Genomic DNA, 17596 nt, shown 5'->3' with positions numbered 1-17596 from the left:
TCACAGAGTACAAAAAAAAAAAAAAAAAAAAGGAAAGAGGCACACGGCCAAGCCCCACCAACTCACGCAGGGCATTCGACTACAGATCTATTTACAGCAAGTCCTTAGCTGACGGTGGCAACACAAGAGAAGGCAAAGAGAAAGCCCTAGCGTCCAAGCCAGCGTGGGGAGGGACATCCCTGTGCAAAAGGGCCGGGCTGGCCGGCCCCGGGTGGCAGTGGGGAGACGGCGGGGAGGCTGTCGGACAGACAGAGAAGTGAGCACCACAGGGCGCACGCGCCACGGCCAGGATGCGCCAGGCGGCAAGGCAAGATGCACTGGCTGAGAGAGCACCAAGGGCAGAGGTGGCGGCTGCCTCCGACCGGCACTGGCAGCAAGGCCAGGCGGTGGAGGAGATGCTTGTTTTGGAGGGTTGTGAGGCGTCCCTGAAGGCCACACCAGCCGTGGCATGGGGAGGGGCTGAGGCTGCCTAGCCCCCAGCCTGGCAGGGCTCAGCAGACATGGCCCTGGGGTCACCTCTCCCCAAAAGGCTCTCCAGGGCCCCAGCTGAGTGCGGGAACTGAGCTGGATGGCAGCAGACAAGAGCAGGCAGGCCACAGAGCCCAGCTGGGCTCAGAGAGGGAGGTGCTGGCCCAGCAGAGCACACTGCAGCCATGCTCGGGGACAGGCAGCCGAGGGGTGCTCAAGGCAGCAGCCCCAGCTTGGCCATGCTCAGGCCAGTGCCAGCACCCCTGTCTCATCCCAGCCAAGCTGGTTTTGGGGACAGGCATAGGACACTGCAGCTGGAGCAGGCTGTGACAGCGCTAGCCCAAGACCCACGTGCCCCCTTCCTGCACGGCTGAGGATTAAGGCACCGTGGCAGCACCGGGGCTGATCCCCTCCGTGCCAGGAGCCTTGCCTGTGGCATTGCACAGTAGGACTAAGAGGACACAGAGCAGCCCTAGCAGTCCCCAGAGCACCAACATGGGGCACAGCGAGACCCTCCCAGGCCATAGGGCACAGGAAGGCACAGGGCCTTGGGGAGCCAGTGGCATGGGGACTACCCCCAGGCATGGATCACCAACCTGCACCCCCAGGCCTGGCAGCACCGAGGGGACATTGAGCAGGTCATGCCTCCCAGCACTGAGGGGACAGAGCAGGCATCCAGCTGCCCAGGGATGGGGCAGCAGCACCCTCCCCATGGCCAGGCCTCAGCATCCTCAGAGGGGGATGCCCCATGGCATGCTGACCTGGTGGGAGATCCCAGCCCCAGGGCCAGACTCTGACTTGGTGCTTCTGGGGATGGGGGAGCCACCGGGTGAGGGGCTGCTCCGAGAGCATCCTGCTGCCACCAGCTGCCAAGTCCCCTCTCAGCCAAGCTGTGAGGCCCCAGAAGGTGGGTTCAGGGACTGGAGATCGTCCAGTGAGCACCAGTTTTGTGACAGAGGTGGTTTGAGTGGTGGAACCAACAGCTGCAAAAGAAACCAAAGGGAAAGAGTGCTGCTTACAGGGAAGCAGTGGGCACCGGGCCACAGGCTCCAGGCCAGGAGAGTGAAGAACCAGAACAAAAAAGGGACCAAAGTGAAGTCTGGACTCGGCCAAAGGAAAATGGGAGGGGGGGGAACAAAATAAAATAACCAAAGCAGGGTTTATTGGGCTGTCCTGGTTGCAGCGGCTGCCATGCAGGTGAAACAGGGAACGTACAAAGACAGGAGCGAGAGCCGCACTCCTCCTCGGCCAGCGCTTCCCACAGCAGTGGCTCCCTCGTCGCCTGCCCTCGGCTACACCTGGCTGGGTGGAGAGGGAGCTGGAGACCCTCATGCCCACACTCTCGTCCTGCAGCCACACGCTCCTCCTGCGGCCCCCAGCTTTGGCCCAGGTGGCTCCCACGGGGTCCCTGCCCCACGCAGGGGCCTTCCTGTGGCTCCCGGGAGCCGGGGCTCAGCCACATCAGTCGCCCTGGCCCCAAAGCCCGAGAGTTTGCAATAGAGACAGAAAAAAAAAAACAAGAAGAGAAACCAGGATTCTCCTACCCCCAGGGTCAGGAGGGGAGATGGCACCTCACGCTCTCCCACGGATGGGCTGAGCTTCCCCACGCTCCACTGGGATGTGCTGGAGCCCCAGTTCCTCTCTGCTCACTCGCCAGCCCTGCACTCCGGGACACCAAAGGAAAAGGAGAGCAGCCTGGCGGGAGCGGTGCCTGGCGGCAGCTCCCCTCTGCCTGGGCCGGCATGTCCGGGCCTCACAGAGTCGACTGCAGGTCGGGATCCACCATGGTCTCGCGGTCCGGAGACTCGATGTAGTTGGCGGCTTCCTGGAGCTTCAGCAGCATGGCCATCTGTGGGGAAAGGAGCATGGCACCAAGCCCAACGGGGATGAGAGGTCCACGGATGCCCTGGGAAGGCCAAGGCCACTTGGCCCTCCATGCCCTCCCATACAAATCAGCCACCCCAAGCAGCTCCTTAGAGAGTAACGCAAAGCCCAGAGATGCTGCAAAATCCCTCCCTGTCATCAGGGTCTGGCCTTGGGCACAGCTGGGATGCTCAAGGCTAAGCATGCCAAAGCAGCATGGAGGGACAGGCTCTGGCCCATCAGCTGGCATCATCCATGGCAGCCTGCTGTCTGCTAGCAGCCTCGCCAGGTGACACACCAGGACATGTACATGAAAGCCCCAGTCTGCATGTGCCTGCGTGTGTGGACGTGATGCCTCGTGGAGCGCCACGCCGTGCCCATTCACTGGCACATCACAATGTGCCTGGGTGTTGCAGCCTGCCAGCACCACCATCCCACATCCACCACTCCTCCCAGGAGTGCAAAATGTTTCTGCATCCCCAGATCAGGCTTTTTACAGTGAAAAATAACTGGGAGAGTGAAGCTCCACCTTGCTCTCCTCTCTCCACCAGCCCAACCTGGCCAACCTCCCGGTGCGCAGCACAGCAGGGCCATACCAGAGGGTCTGAGTCCAGGGAGCTGGGTGTCGTGTCTTTGACGGTGCGCTCCTCGGGAGGAGAAACGGTGCTGTGGGGCCCAATAGTGGGTGGGGGCAGGTGGTACAGCTTAGACTGGTCCTGCTGCGCTGATGGCCAGGGCAGGGTGTCCCGCACCCACTCCACGGGGTCCTCCCAGGCTGCCTTCTGCCCGTGGACCTGCAGGCAGGGAGCAAGCAGCAGCCACCTCTTCACCATATGCCAGAGCTGGCAACGTCACACCCTGAGCCCCCCCAGGACAGTGCTATGTCCTGCTGCAGCCACAGGGCAGGGCAGGGACTGACAGAGATGCCACCTGTGCCCAAAATCCCAGCACCTCCCCTCTCCCCATCCTGTTAGACTGCTGCATCAGCATGTCCCCAAGCACCACTGGCTTGCATCCCCACGTGCCAGGCAACTCTGGGTACCTTGAGCCCATCTTTTGCCCCCTCTTGCAGGTAAGGGATGATGGAGTTGTTCCACAGGTCAATGAACCAAGTCCGGAAATCCTCAATGCCTACGGGGCAGGACAGGAAGAAGCAGGGACCTGTAGGTGGAAGGCAGAGTGTGAAAATGGGAGCTGGGTCCCCCTACTTCAGATACTGCCCCTGGCTCCGTGACAGCAGAGCACCAAGACAGGCAACCCTGGCTGCACAGGGTGCCCTGGGCCCAACCACCTCCTGGGAGCATCGCCCAGGCAGCATCAACCTGACACACATAGGCAAAAAGCAAGCTATCAGGCAAGGAATGGGGCTGCTATGTTCAGTCTACCCCCCCAAAATCATGGTGAGGCAAAGGAAGACCTGCCTGGGAAAGCATGGCTCTTCTGTGCCCAACGAAGGATGCCCGAAAGACAAGCAGCCTTGGCTGACACCATGGTGACAGCTCCCATAGGGCATGGGAATAAATGCCACCCAGGCAAAAGCAACATTTGTATGCATTGCCCACCAGCTTTTGGTTGTGTGGGACTGGGAGACACGGGGCAGCACGTCAGCTCCCCAGGCTCCTTTGGGAGGGTTTTGCCCCTGTCCCTGGGCGCTCCCAGCAGCCCAAGGTAGAGGAGGGAGGTGCGCAGTAAGGCCATACCAATGAGGAAGTCAGAGGTGCTGTGTTTCTCCAGGAAGGTGTGCAAGTGGTACCAAAGCTTGGGCACCCAGTCCAGCACACGCAGCAGCTCCTCCTTATTGGCATTGATGTCTGTGTCCGACTCCAGCAGCTTCCGCCGCAGGTAGCGTACCAGAAAGCCATTGGCTGGCTCCACATTGTTCGAGAAGGTCAGCATCCTGGGGGAAAGACTCAGGTGTTCAGGGCTGGGTCTCCACACAAGCTGCCCTATTCCCCAGTACCCTCAGGGGACCTCCTAGCACCCCCACACTGCATGTGCCCAAGGTTGGGGCATCAGGTCCTTCTGGGATGGCAAGGACAGGGCTGGGGCTCAGTCCTTGGTACTCATTAGGGTCCCCAATCACAGGATGTGTCCCCATCCTGTGGGCTGCCCAGGGGCAGGAGTGATGGCCTATGCTCCCCCCCCCCAAAGCCCCACAGGGATGTTCCCCAGGGATGTTATGGTTCCCACCTGAAGCTGAGATGGAGGCCATGGTTTGGGGTCATCTTCACAGGCTGGTTGGTGGTCCCAATGATGTAGGGGCTGAGTGAGTGACAGAGAGAGACAAGATCCATGAAAAAAAAGCACCCTGCATCACCCCCACCCATAGCAGAGCAGATCTGAGCAGAGCAGACATGCACAGCCATGCAGCCTCATGTTCACGAGCCCAGGGATCTTGCCAAAAGCAGTGGGGAGCATGTGTGTGCCTGGGAGACTGCGCCGGAGGAGGGTGCAGTTGGGCTCTCACCATTTGTGGTACTTGCAGGTGAGCGCACCATTGACAAGCTCGCTGATGGAGCCCGCCTCGCTGAGGTCGTCCAGGAGGATCACCAGTGGCACGTCTGCTGTGCCTGTCTCCCGGTCGATCTGGTTGGCCAGGTTGGAGAGGTACAGTTGCAGGTCCTGCAATGAATGGGCCAGGTGTCACATGTGGGGCCATGGCATGGCTGCCAACAGGGACTGCAGCACCAGTACCAACAGGGACACTTCAGGCTGCTGTGTGGTCTCACCTTGCAGGACTGCTGGTGCATGTTGAAGGTGCTGACAATGCCCTCAGTGACATCCCGACCCGAGCGCTCCACGAGGTACTCAGCCAGGCGGTTGGTCAGGTAGGTCTTGCCTGTGCCGCTGGGTCCCGAGAGGATGAGCCGCCGGTGCTTCAGCAGGAGACTGATATAATGCTGCATCATGGGCTTTGGGATGAGCGTCTCAAACACTAGGCTGTCCACACACTTCTCCTTCAAGCCTGCAGGCAAGGGGAGGGGTGAGGGTCCTGCTCACAGCCTGCGACACCACGAGACAGAGGGAAGATGGGACAGTGATGGAGCTTCTCCACCACACTGACCTTTGAGAGTCACAGCGATGCTGGTCAGGCCCCGGCGGCACAGTGGCAGCTCTGGCGGTTCTGTGTCCAGGACCCGCTTGATGTGGCTGATACTGTAGCCATAGACAGACTCAGTGCTGAGGCCCAGCGTGGAAGCAGGATCCATCTTCGTGATGTAATCCTACATGGATAAGGACAGGACTGTCAGTGCCCCCGACAGCTGGCAGGGAGCAAGCAGTGCTCAGCAGCCCCAGGAGACACTGGTAAGGACCTGGGCCAGGGAGCATCAGGCATGGTGGAGCAGTGTAAAAGGATGGCTCTCAAAAGAGGGGTCCTCACACTCCTACCTTGAAGACCTGGCAGACAGCCTCATCCAGCATCTTCCAGTCCACCTTCCCGCTCACCTTGGTCCAGCCCAGGAAAAACTCCTGCTGCTTGAGGTCCTAGAAGCCAAGGCAGAGGTATGCAGAGTTAGGGCACTGCATCCAGCCCCAGAGAAGCATTCTCTGCCCCTTGTCCAGGGCCATGGCAGTGGGACAAGTCAGGCTCACCATACAGCCCACACTTACCCCCTTGATGATGTGCTGGGGCGGCATGCGCACCACAATCCTCAGCGTCAGCTCGTCCTTCTGGATGCCAGCGCTGACAGCGTCCATGGGGGACACATCTAGGGACGGAGCAGTGAGGCTGTGCCGGCAGGGAGAGCCAAGCCACGGGGCCTGACCGTGCCCAGCTTGAGCCAAATCTTGCTGCGGCTGATCGTGGCACTGGCGGCACGACAGATCCCCATACACAGCTACATCCAGGTGAGTATCAGCACATTCCCACCACACACACGTGTCTGTCCCAGCCCTTCCCCATCCGCCAGCAGCTCTGTCACCCTACCTGCATCCCCCAGGCTGGGGCTGAAAGCGTGGCCAAGGGTGAGACCCAGGGAGCGCCGCGGTGAAGAGGAGGCCGACGTGCTCATGACGTGGCTGGGAACGGAGCCTGGCACTGCCGACGGTCCCGGAGCCACTTTGAGCCGGTCATTCTCAGCCTTCAGGAGATCCACCTCCAGCTTGGGGAGAACCAGTTAAGGCACAGTGTGAGGAGCTGGACGCTGGCAGCATCCCAGGGCTGCAGCACGGCTGTGGGGGTACAGGGACTGTGGCCACCCAGGTCCTCAGAGCCAGCCAGACTTCTGGCAGTGGTCCTCACCTGCATGTTGTGCATGGTCTCCCGCAGCTGCTCCAGCTGGTGGGCTGAGTTGAGGGCCTCCAGGCGGATGTCCGTCAGCTTCATCTCCTTCTCCCACAGCTCTGACCGCAGCTCTGACACCTCCTTCTTCTCCGGCTCACCCTCACCGTGGGCCTGGAAGAGCCTGGGCCAAGGGAGAGACAGTCTTGCACGCATCCAGGGCAGGAGCCTGCAGCCCTCATGACCAGCCCTCCCCACCCCATGCCGCCTGCCCTGGCCCCACGTACTCAGCTGTGTCAATGCCCACAGAGGAGGACGTGGAGGATTTGATGGAGGGCGAGGCAGTCTCTGTGGAACCATGCTGCAGCTTGGGAGAGGAGGGGGCCGATGAGTCCGGTGTGGCAATCTCCTCAATGTCCGAGTAGGATGAGGCCGATTTGGGTCCCTTCTTGATGCTGAAGGCCTTGTTGAAGGAGCTGCGTAGCTACAGGATACAGAAACGCTCGTTAGGGACAGCCCAACAGTGCAGCCTTGCAAGCAGAGACCTGGCCCGGTCCTGCCCCAGAGCCCCTGTCTACCCAGGACCCACAGACAATATGAGCTGGGAGCAGTAACACATATCCATCACTGAGGCAGCAGTGTACCCTACCACTGCCCCGGGGAAGGCACCGGCCTGACCCTGCTCTGCTGGCACAGCTGACAGATCAGGGCACGCAGCCCTTTGTGCAACATTCCAGCCCCAGCCTGGATGGCACCAAACAGCCCCACACAGTGGGACTCATTGTCCTGGCCAGGCTTTACCCAGCCTTGCCCCCTGCCAGCACCCACATCAGGGTGTTCAGGCACTGCACCAGCACCCTGGTCCATCAGGAAGGGCTGACTCCATCCTCACATTCAGCCCACCACAGTCATCCCAGCAAGTGGCATTTAGGGGGACATCCCCTCCTCCAGCCACTGAAGAGCCGGTATCATGGTGCAAGGGGACAATTTCAGCCCCACACCCCCCTCTGCCCTGTGGGGTCACCCTGGAAATGCAGAGGGCCAGCCAGCCCTCCGTGAGATGTCACCCGGGGTCCCAGCTGGGCATGCAGCATGCACACAGCACACACAGAGTAGTGGGCGGGTGAGCAGCGTGCCAAGGCCAGGGAGGAGGGACGGACACTGCGCAGGGGCCAAACTGGGACTGGGTCCCGTTTATGAACCACCAGCCTGCGAGACAACAGCAGGACAGGCACCCCGGGCTCACACTGTGTCCCCTGGAGGGCCAGGGCCTGGTCCGAGAGGAGGTGGGAGGAAGACAGGATGGAGAACAGACAGGATCCAGCACAACTCCCACAGGCACCAGGCAGGCTGGTCTGGTGTATCCCCAAAAGCAAGTATTGCCTTTCAGCATAAAAAAACAGGTGGGTGTCAGGCTCCGCTGATGGCAGGACAGCAAAGGAGCACTGGGACCCACATGGGTCCTGACAGGGACAGAGCCATTTGGGGTCACATCAGGCCAGCCATGGCAATGCAGAGATGGGCAGCACCACACCCCAGTGCCACAGGCAGGGCTACAGTGAGGTCCCCGTCCCAGAAGATCTGGCTACAGGCACTCAGGAGAATGCCCGTCTTCCCCAGGCAAGAAGAGGACTGTCGCCATCCATGGCACAGGTCCCCATCCGAGCCCTTCCTGCTGCCTCAGGGTCATCTGGGGCAGTTCAGCCCCTCCATGCGGGTGCTTATTTTGGCCTTAACATTAAAGGAAGCAGCCAAGGTGCACACAGCCTGGCTGGGGGCCCCGGGATGGCCCGTGATGGGGGTTAGTGCCAGTGGGATGGATGGAATGGGTAGTGTTATGAGCACCGTCCCGCAAAATGGAGCGAGTGCCCTGGCTGGGCAGAGCATGGGGTGGAGGGGACAGCATAGGACTTACCTCATACACCTGGAAAAAAAGGATTGAGGTCAGCATAGGGGGAGAGAAACAAAACAAAGCAAGACTTAATTGCGTGTCCAGCACAGAGCTGCTTGGTACAGGGAAGGGGCTGCCTGGCCGAGGTGTCTGGCCCCCCCGCACTGCCATAGCCTGTGTGGGTGGAAGGAAGATGTGGGGAAAAAACAAGGAAGCAGGCATGCAGGACCAGGGCCGGAAAGCTCCCAGAGGGGCTGAAGAAGTCCTGACCAACATGTCAAGACACAAGTTCATAGTTGCTACACGCTCCTTACCAGTGCTGTCCCCAGGGGACAGAGTGGACCAACACCACAATGCCAAGGTAGATCAAGAACAGCTGGCTCACAGGGCTGACCCTGGCCAGACCCTGCCAGTGGCTCCCCAAGCCCCACTCCTCCTCCCAGCACCCCATTCAACCCACCCAGCTCTTCTTCTTCTTCTTCTTAGCATCAGCGTCCTTGCTGCTGCCAATGCTGGAGTGGCTGGTGATGCTGTTGAGGCTGGAGATGCTGTCAGAGGAGTTCTGCCGTTTGATGCGTAGCTCTGGGGCCAGCAAAAGAAGTGGAAAAGATCAGGAAAGGAGGCATCAGCAAACTGTGTCTGCCCCAACGCCAGAGCAACCCGCACTCTCCTCCCTGCGCCTCTTCCTTCTCCCACCAAAACACCTTCTGAGCTCTCAGAGCCACCTCGTAAGATGACATGGGGCTCGGACACCACACGGGCACTGCCATTCTGGACAGTGACCTCAAACGCCAGGGAGATGCCCAGAGCACACATTGTTCTGCTCATCCCATGGCACCTCCCTGCCAGCGCCTTGCACTCACACTGGGGTTTCGGGGCTTGAAACAGCACTCATGGGAACAAAGCCAAGATCAGCAGCCAAAACTGGGCTGTCGGCAAAGGGCCCAGTGAGGAGGTGTCCCAGGGAGGATGACCATCCCGTTCCCCCCACACACCAGCACTGAGACTACTAACAGCTCTGGCTGTCTGACCCTGGCTTCTGATGCTCAGGAGTCCCAGGTGGGGAAGAGCTGCTGCCTGGGGGAAGCTGCCTCCCATGTGAACACCTTACATGAGTGAGGTGTGCCCTGGGGCTCTATGCCAGCCCCGGGCAGGAGCAGCCCAGCTGGGTTTGGGCAAGTAGCTCAGAAAAAGCTGCATCCCTGTGGTTGGGGGCTGCAGCACCATATCTCACCTTTGGGGGTGATTTCAGTGCCGTTCAGGGCACCCTGGATCACAGCTTGGGCCTCCGAGTTCTTCTTCTTCAGGAAGTCAATGGTCTCTCGCAGGTCCAGCAGCTCCGTGTCCTAGGGGAGCAGAGCCAGGAGGCATAAAGTGCATCCTGATAGCGCAGCGTCCACCCTGAGGGCACCCGTGGGGTGGGCAGTGCCGCAGCAGGTTCACCCAAGTCCAGCATCCCTCAGCCCCACGAACACCCTCCTGAACCATCAGTGCCCCCCAATGCCCACTCGGCACTCTGACAGCACCCACCTTCTCCTCAGCGGTCTCAGCCAAATGCCGCAGACGGGACGTCATGCTCACCAGGCTCTGCTCAAAAGCTGCTACCAAGTTGGCCTGAGAGAAGTGGAGAAACAGGTGAGCACCCACGCCTGGGCAAGCACCCATGGCTGGATGAGCACCTGCTGCTAGGAGTGGGATTCAAGAGACAGGAGAGGGGAAAACCAAGGCTCTCCTGGGCGCAGGCCAGTACCAGCCCCACACACTGCAGAGACAGAGCAGCGTGTCCTGCAGCGGGCAGTGGCTCCCACGGGGACTCACATTAGCAGATAGCTGGGACGTCAGTGTGGCCACCTTCTCCTGCGAGGACTCCAGCTCACGGCGCAGCTTGCGGATTTGCTGCGGGAAGAAAGCGGAGGGAGTGAGAGGGGTCAGGTGCTCACCCTTGCCATGGTGGCAGGTGCGGGTGACGAGCAGAGAGTGCAGGCTCACCTCAGACTGCATCTTCTCCTCAGCCTGGCAGTGCGAGAGCAGAGAGAGACAGACAGAGGAAGGCAGTCAGGAGGCCAGAGAGGCACAGACAGGCTCAGCGCGAGGCAGAGGCATGCACAGAGCCCCCCTCATTCCCACCCAGGCCCCCCCCAGCCATGCACAAAGCAGCGCAGCACGGAGGCAGCTCTTACGGAGGAGTAGGTGGAGGACGCGCTCGAGGCCAGGGACAGCACCGATCCATGAACTGCAACAGAATAAAACCCAGCATGTCAGGGTGCCCCTGGCCAGTAGCACCCCCAGGGGCTGCAGGTGCAGGGCATAGCAGGGTGCAGGGGACGGAGCTCCCAGTGGAGGGGGACTCTACGGTGGGGCAGGGGAGGCAGAAGGTGGGACAGCAGCTGCTCAGCACTGCCCGTTTCTCAGTGCATGGCTGGTGACCTTCCCGGGCATGTGGTGTGCAGCAGGGCGTGGGGAGCACCTTTCATCTGCACTCTCCTCTCTGGCCGAGCCTGGGGGCTCTGCCACCCTCCCTGGCTGCCTGGATCCCTGCCTCCCCAGTGTCACAACACCCTGGGGCCAATCCAGGGACACCAGGCACCCACAGGGGTCAGGGCAGGCTGTGGCTCAGGGCAGATGCCAGCACAGAGGGGTACACCATGCCCCTCAGGGCTGCTGTATGCTGCTGTGATGCTGAGGACGGGATGCACCAACCCATCTGACAGCACTGCAGCAGTGCCAGGAGGAAGGGACAAGCGTGCAGAGAGCCCCGCCGCCCCCCCACCGGGAGCCTCCTCCACCTGGGCAGGAGCGCAGCACACTCTCACCATCGTCCACAGGGTCCCGGAAGGAGCCCGAGCGGATCATGCCCTTGGGCTTGTCGGCCAGGGAAAGGGTGCTGCCCATCTGGGATGTGCTGTACAGCTCGAAGGTGGAGTCGTGGGTGGGGATGCTGTTGGAGCGGGTGATCCGTGGAGTTGCAGTGGCAGTGGGGCTCACTGCAAGGAGAAAGCAGGGAAGAGGCAGGTTCAGAGTCACGCCTGGGACCTGGGATAGGGATGGGGAAGCAGGGCTGGGAGCAATTCACGAGAGCTGGGATGCAGAGAGGAAGCATGGCTTGTGGTCCCAAAGCAGGGAGGGGCTGGGGGAAAGCTAAAACACAGATTTACACTGGGAAGACCAGGACACCAGCACTAAAGTAACCACAGGGCTGAGACAAATCCACCACCCTGGGGCAAATTGGGGACCACCATGCCAGAGCCCACCACCTGCGGGTGCAGGAGGGGAACACCTGATCGCCGGCTGCCCTCCACTGGCAGCCCCAACCTGTCTGCCTGGACGCCCCAAACCCTCCAGGAACATGTAGGTCCTGGCAAGAGCAGGGCAGGGATCACCCCTTGCCCTGCCGGGCACCCCCAGAGGAGCAGGAGCCTGCAGGCAGAGTCTCAAGGGTGGATGAGATGGCCTGAAACGGAGGTGATGGACATCCCTGGCCCCTGGGCACAACCCAGCACCTTGGTGGGCCAAAAGCACCACATGCTGGGTGTTAGGGCTGCTGGGGGTGTCGAGGAGAAAAGCACCACCCAGGACAGCATCAGCAAGTAATACGGGGAGCAGGAAGGACAGGGCTTGCTGCAAGCAGAAGGGGCTGGCAGTGGAGGGCACTGACCAATGCTGGTAAGTGGACCCTTCCCGACCAGCGCCATGGGGAGGGCAGGGGGTGAGGGCAGGTCCTGCTGGTCATCCGACTCGGGGAGCCCGCTGCTGATGGCATGCGAATGGCGCCGCTCCTTGGCCTCCTCCTGGGAGTGGAGCTGGTACCTGGGGAGCAGAGCAGAGATAGGCATGGCGAGGTAGACCAGCACCATCCTGGCTCCCACTTGCTGCACTGCAGCCCAGCCTCCCTGGCATGGAGGGCACCACCAGCCCCCCATGGAAAGCTTCACATGCCCGGCCACCCTCCCTCCCCAGTGCCATCCAAAAGTCATTCGGGCTCTTTTACCTCAACCCTTTCTTGGGCAGCGTGTTCCTGTCACGGTTGGCACTGGAAGGGAAGGAAAGATCAGTGACATTCCTGCACAGATGAGGGAAGGTGCCATGGGGGTTGAGCTGTGGGAACAAGGAGCTTTTCCGCAGAAATGTAGCAGGAAGAGCCTCTGAAGCAGGCAAAGGTCATGGCAGAATGGCAGGGATGGATCTGAGCCCACAGAGGTGCCCCAGCAGCCCCATGCCCTCTGTCCAGCCATACCTGTCCAGATGTGCAAGCCGGGGGCTCCCACTCCAGCCCAGATCCCCTGCCTCTTCCTCCTCCTCCTCCTCCTCTGTGCTGGCAGGGGGTGCGACAGCAGGGGTGGTGGTGGTGGTGCTGCCCCCTGAAAAGGCACTGGGCAGGCTCATGGGCATCTGCAGGGACTCCATACTGCGGTGCAGGCCTGAGAGCTTGGGGTACATCCTGCCCTCCTTGGGGACGCTGAAGCCACCCATGAGCTCCAGGCCCTGGGAGAAGCTGGCTGAGTTGATGTTGAGGATGGGGGCAGGACTGGGGCTGAAGCAGGGCGCAAGGTGCCCACTGGCTGGGTGTAAGTCCTGGAGCTTGGCAGTGTGTGGGGGATGGAGCTCACTGGAGGAGGGCAAGTCCAGGCTGTTAGAGTTGACCTTGTCCAAGTTTGCCAGCGAGGGAGGCTTCACATAGGTCTTGGCAGCCGCTCTGGAGAGGGGAAAACAGGTAAGGAAGCAGGTGAGACTTGGGTACTTGGCATAGCCGGGCACTGAGCACAGCCCTGTCAGGCACCTGCTGCCCTCGGAGGTGGAAGGATCATACCTGAGAGGTGTGGGGGGCAGCTCGGCCACCTTGGCCGCTGGTGGGAGGCTGGCCTGGGCTTTCGGGGTGCTCTCAGGTGAGCTAACGCTCTTCAGCGTCCCACACTCAGAGTCAAGCGCCACCGCCTTGGCTTTGGCCTTCTCCTTCTCACGGTCCGTCTGGTTCACAGGGGCTGGCGTGCCACGGCCAGCGCTGATCTTGGATGGCTCTTTGAGCCGCGACACCGAGATGCTGCCCTGCTTGGTGCTCAGCAGACTGGGATCAATGCTGCTGCTGACTGGCCGGTTCGCGCCACGGCCACCGGTCACACTCATGGAGCTGGACTTGGCTGGCCGGGGCAGGCTGCGGTATTGGATATTGGAACGAGCCCCTGGGGCCAGGAAGCCAGGCTCGGCTGCATTGGAGACATCCAGGCTTGTTTTCCTCCCACTGACCGGCTTGACAGGGATGCCAGAGCTCTTCTGGATCTTGCCGAGCGTGGCCGAGCCCCCAGCCTGCATGACAGTGGCTGTGCCAGTGGCAGGAGCTGGTTTCTTATAGCCAAAGGAGCTGGAGGCCGAGGGGCGTGCGAGACCTGATGGAGGCTTCTTGGCATCAGCAATACGGTCACGGCCAGCATCAGAGGAGGAGCGCTGCAGGCCTGTGCTCTTCACAGATAGCTTGCTCTTGTCGGTGGCTTTGGTCTCAGGCTTGCCTGGTAGGCAGGGAAGGATGGGTTAGTGTCCCAGGAGGCTTTGGGGACATTTGGGTGTGAACTAGCCCAGACAGGACAGTGGCATCACAGAAGCAGGGATGTGATAGAGAAGAAGGGACATGCCACCATCTCAGCAGTTGGGGCAGAGCCACAGCCAGGCCCCTGCTGCACCCAGCTAGCCTCCAGCCCGGTGCGTGGCCACGAGACCATGGGGCAGGCACAGCCCTAGGCAAGCAGGGCCTAGCATGGGGCCAGACCCACAACCTGCCTGCAGGGATGCACAGCCCTGCCACCCCTTCCAGCCCAGGAGTGGCTGCCAGGTCCGAGCACAGCCACAGTGCATCCTGTGGCCCACTTGCTCAGGGGAGGCCCATGAAGGTGCCACCCAATCCTCTCCCCATCAGAGGAGCTGAACCCTGCCTGAATTGGGTCTCACCTGCCACTTTGAGGGTGCTCTGAGCCGTGTGGGTGATGGGGGAGGTCACGGCCACTGGAGGAGTCTTGCCCTTCTTGAGGGAGCCCGGGGTGCCCAGGCTGACAGGCTTCTTCAGCTCACCAGCCTTGGGCCCCTCCTCGCCACCCTCTGAGGGCTCCCGCCGCCACTTGGAGGAGCCATGCTCCATCTTGAGGCTGCTGCTGTCGTAGTCCAGCTTCTTGGGTGCCTTGTCCTCACCCTCACAGTACCAGCTCAGCCCACTCTCCGCCAGTGAGCGCTTCTCAGAGTCCGTGCGCAGCTGTGGGCAGAGTGGAGTCAGGGGTGCTCCTGGCACCCACTTCAAACCCATCCCTAAGGAGCACCAGCCAGCTGGGAGAGGGATGAAGCAGACACCCTGTGCCATGCCTCAGTTTCCCCACGCCAGCACCCTCCATCCCCTCCTTCCCATACAGGCAGTGGCACCAAGCTGGGACCGGTGCCAGGAAGGGTTTGTGGGTGCCACAGGCACCTACCGCTATGGTCGAGTTCCTGCGTGAAGCAGTGGGGGTGGAGGGCAGGGAGTTGAGCGAGGAGCTGGCGTTGAACTCCTCCGAGCTGAGGTTGTCAGAGGCATCGCTGAGGCCGCTGCTGATGGAGCTGCTCTCATCCCAGCTGGAAGGGCAGAGACAGAGTCAGACCCCCCTGCCCAGCCTCAGCCCTGCCCGGCAGATCCTGCCACCCGTGGGACTTCCCTGCTCCAGGCTGCCAGGGCACAAACCTCAGTTCCCGGTAGCACCTGCTGCAGGGTCACAGCAGGGAGCTGGCACTCAGTGGCCACGGCTGGCTCCAGCCCAGCCTGGCACAGGCTTGGTGCCCCGCCAGCACACAAGCCCCAGTGACCCTGTGTGTCCCTATTAAGGCCCCTGTGGGGTTTTTGGGGGGAGGGAGGGTACCTGCGCAGCACATGGAGGCCAGCACTCATGCAGGCAGAGCTGGCAGCACCGCAGTCAGCACCAAGACCCCTGTGATCTGCCCCACCAAGAGGGTCAGGAAGATTGCTGGAAAGGGCAGGGACCGGCTGGAGTAAACAAACTAGCTGCCCTGCAGCATCCACCCTTCCTTGGGTGGCTCCCACCCACCACCTCACTGCACCCTGCATCCACAGCAGGCACAGGCAGCAGCTATGGGCACCGCTGCTATGCCAGGGCGGCTGCTCCATGCCCGGGGCTCAGCGGACCATGCACAAGCCCATCTGCAGGGCTGTCAGTCAGTGCCACGCTGGGGCGGCAGCTGCCTGCACACCCCATGGTCTTCGCTGGCTCTGCAGCACAGGGCTGTGCCCATGGCGATCCGGCACAGATGGGCACAGAACATTTTCCAGCAGGATGAGCATGGCCCCTTTCAGGTCAGCAGGTGAGTAGGTCAGCAAGGCCCTGCAGGCTCTGAGAGGGCTGCGGGAGTCTGGGGGTGACAAGCAGCGGCATAGGAGAGGGGAGCAGAGCTCGGGGCTGAGGCCAGCCCCGGTCCCTGCTAGAGATGCCCATTCCCCAACACCAGGGCCACAGACGGTGCAGGAGGAGCCCAACAACTGGTGAAGCCACTTAGCATCACCCAAGTGACACTGTGACCCTGGCTGAGCTGGGGACAAGACAGCATGGCCTGGCAGAGGAGAGGGTGCCTGCTGGGTGCCTCCGCCAACTGGGGTGCCAGGGCACAAGCAACAGCCACCACCATCCCCTCCACAAAGCCCACACCCCAGGACAGAGCAACACAGGCAGCTCCCCTCCAACCGGCCCTGTGTACCCTGCTCTTCCTAGACATCGGGAATTGCCCAGAGCCAGTATGGACACAGTCCCCTTCATCCCCACAGTAGCTTTTGGGACAGAGTCCCCCACAGGCACTGCTGCCCAGGAAAGGATTTAATTATGACCACTTGCCTGGATGTACTGCTGGGCTGCCCAGCTCCAAGCAACTCCCACAACCAGCGTCTGTGCTGGGGGTGACTTCTCGCCAGGACAGAAATCCCCAACCCAGAGCACGAAGCAAAGCTCCTCTCCCAGGCTGGCATCACCCTCACAGCAGGCAGCGCTGGGAGCGAGGCAGGGCTTTGGTGAGCTATGTCCTGTGAGCACATGGCTGTGACCAAATGTGGTGCTGGGTCTCTTCAGCTTGGCTTTCATGGCCTGGCAGGGCAAACCCCAAATGCTCTCTCAGCCTTGCATGGGAAGCTCCTGCTGACCTGTCCCCAGGCATCTCAGAAGCCCTGGTGAAACAGGCACAGGGTCAGGGGCTGAACTGGGGCATGAAGTGACACCAGATCCTCCTTAGCAAACCCATGCCAAAGAAGGGCAACACAGAAGGTCACAGGTGATATCCCAAAAGCACTCAAGACATGGGGTGAGGCCTGGGAGCCAGCTGCCCACCGTGGGGTATCTCTGGCTCTCTTACAGGGCACATGGCTGGCACACTGAGGGGTCCCCAAAACTGACATGCATACGCTGTAGCTGGCACAGCAAGGAAAGCCTCAGCTCAGGCTGCACTGCAGCACCAACTGCCCCTCGGCAAACACAAACTCTCGAGCACGGCCAAGCCCCGGCACCCCGGTCCATGCCGGCCGAGGCCACACGACTGCCCCCCGCAGACCCCAAATGGGGGGGGGGGCAACCATGCCGCAGCGTCACGCTGGGGGCAAAACTCAATTCCTGCTTTGTGCTCCAGCCCCTCCATCTTACGCAGAGCAACTCCCCACCTCCGTTCAGCCGGCACCGCACCAAACCCACCCTGAAGGCAGCGATGCGCCGGGACGCCCGCAAGCCCTGCATCCCTCTGCCCACGACAGCTCCCAGGGAAGGGATGCTCAAGGACAGCGGCGGCAGCGAGGCGGGGGCTGCGGCAGCGTGACCGTCCTGCCGCGCTCGCCGGCACCGGCCGGGCGTGCGGGAACCCACCACCGGCCAGAAAGGTCCCGACACGGCCCCGGTGAAGCATACCCCGACCCCGACCCGAGGAGGTGGCTGCATCCCGGAGGGAGCAGGGCATGGACCTGACCCGCGGCCGCGGTGCGAGGGGGCCGCGTGGAGATGCTCCGCTCCCCTCCCGGCCCAGCCCCACCCCGCTTCGGAGCCCCCCCCTCCCCGGTCGGACATAGAGCCCGGCAGCCCCGGAGCCCGTCCCGCCCCGGCGGGGTCAGCTCCGCCGGCCGGGGGTACCGGAGCCCCTGGAACCCCGCAGGGGCT

The 17596-nt window shown here is 61.8% G+C and overlaps 1 protein-coding gene across 2 annotated transcripts in view; it reads right to left on the bottom strand.

Annotated features, from left to right (window-relative positions):
• Positions 1–775: 775 nt before the first annotated feature.
• The window catches only part of NAV1 (neuron navigator 1), a 60616-nt gene continuing 43795 nt past the window's right edge, over positions 776–17596 (bottom strand). The window contains exons 5-29 of one of the 2 annotated variants that reach the window (XM_010584538.1): positions 14894–15032; positions 14382–14679; positions 13252–13945; positions 12679–13137; positions 12433–12474; positions 12100–12251; positions 11258–11428; positions 10625–10677; positions 10263–10340; positions 9975–10058; positions 9679–9790; positions 8905–9026; positions 6841–7037; positions 6575–6737; positions 6260–6434; positions 5944–6041; positions 5722–5817; positions 5396–5555; positions 5061–5296; positions 4799–4953; positions 4522–4593; positions 4032–4228; positions 3374–3492; positions 2928–3125; positions 776–2317 (exon numbers count right to left, since the gene is read on the bottom strand). In XM_010584538.1, coding sequence (XP_010582840.1) covers positions 2222–2317; positions 2928–3125; positions 3374–3492; positions 4032–4228; positions 4522–4593; positions 4799–4953; positions 5061–5296; positions 5396–5555; positions 5722–5817; positions 5944–6041; positions 6260–6434; positions 6575–6737; positions 6841–7037; positions 8905–9026; positions 9679–9790; positions 9975–10058; positions 10263–10340; positions 10625–10677; positions 11258–11428; positions 12100–12251; positions 12433–12474; positions 12679–13137; positions 13252–13945; positions 14382–14679; positions 14894–15032 — 4366 coding nt within the window. In that variant the 3' untranslated portion in view covers positions 776–2221. The remainder of the gene's footprint in view (positions 2318–2927; positions 3126–3373; positions 3493–4031; positions 4229–4521; positions 4594–4798; positions 4954–5060; positions 5297–5395; positions 5556–5721; positions 5818–5943; positions 6042–6259; positions 6435–6574; positions 6738–6840; positions 7038–8904; positions 9027–9678; positions 9791–9974; positions 10059–10262; positions 10341–10624; positions 10678–11257; positions 11429–12099; positions 12252–12432; positions 12475–12678; positions 13138–13251; positions 13946–14381; positions 14680–14893; positions 15033–17596) is intronic. The other variant, XM_010584539.1, reaches the window with a different exon arrangement.

The sequence above is a fragment of the Haliaeetus leucocephalus genome, unplaced genomic scaffold (assembly GCF_000737465.1).
Source record: "Haliaeetus leucocephalus isolate CR32 unplaced genomic scaffold, Haliaeetus_leucocephalus-4.0 Scaffold1000, whole genome shotgun sequence".
Taxonomy (NCBI): Eukaryota; Metazoa; Chordata; class Aves; order Accipitriformes; family Accipitridae; genus Haliaeetus; species Haliaeetus leucocephalus.
The sequence above is the reverse complement of the archived record's forward strand: the minus strand, read 5'-3'. Positions and strand labels throughout refer to the sequence as shown.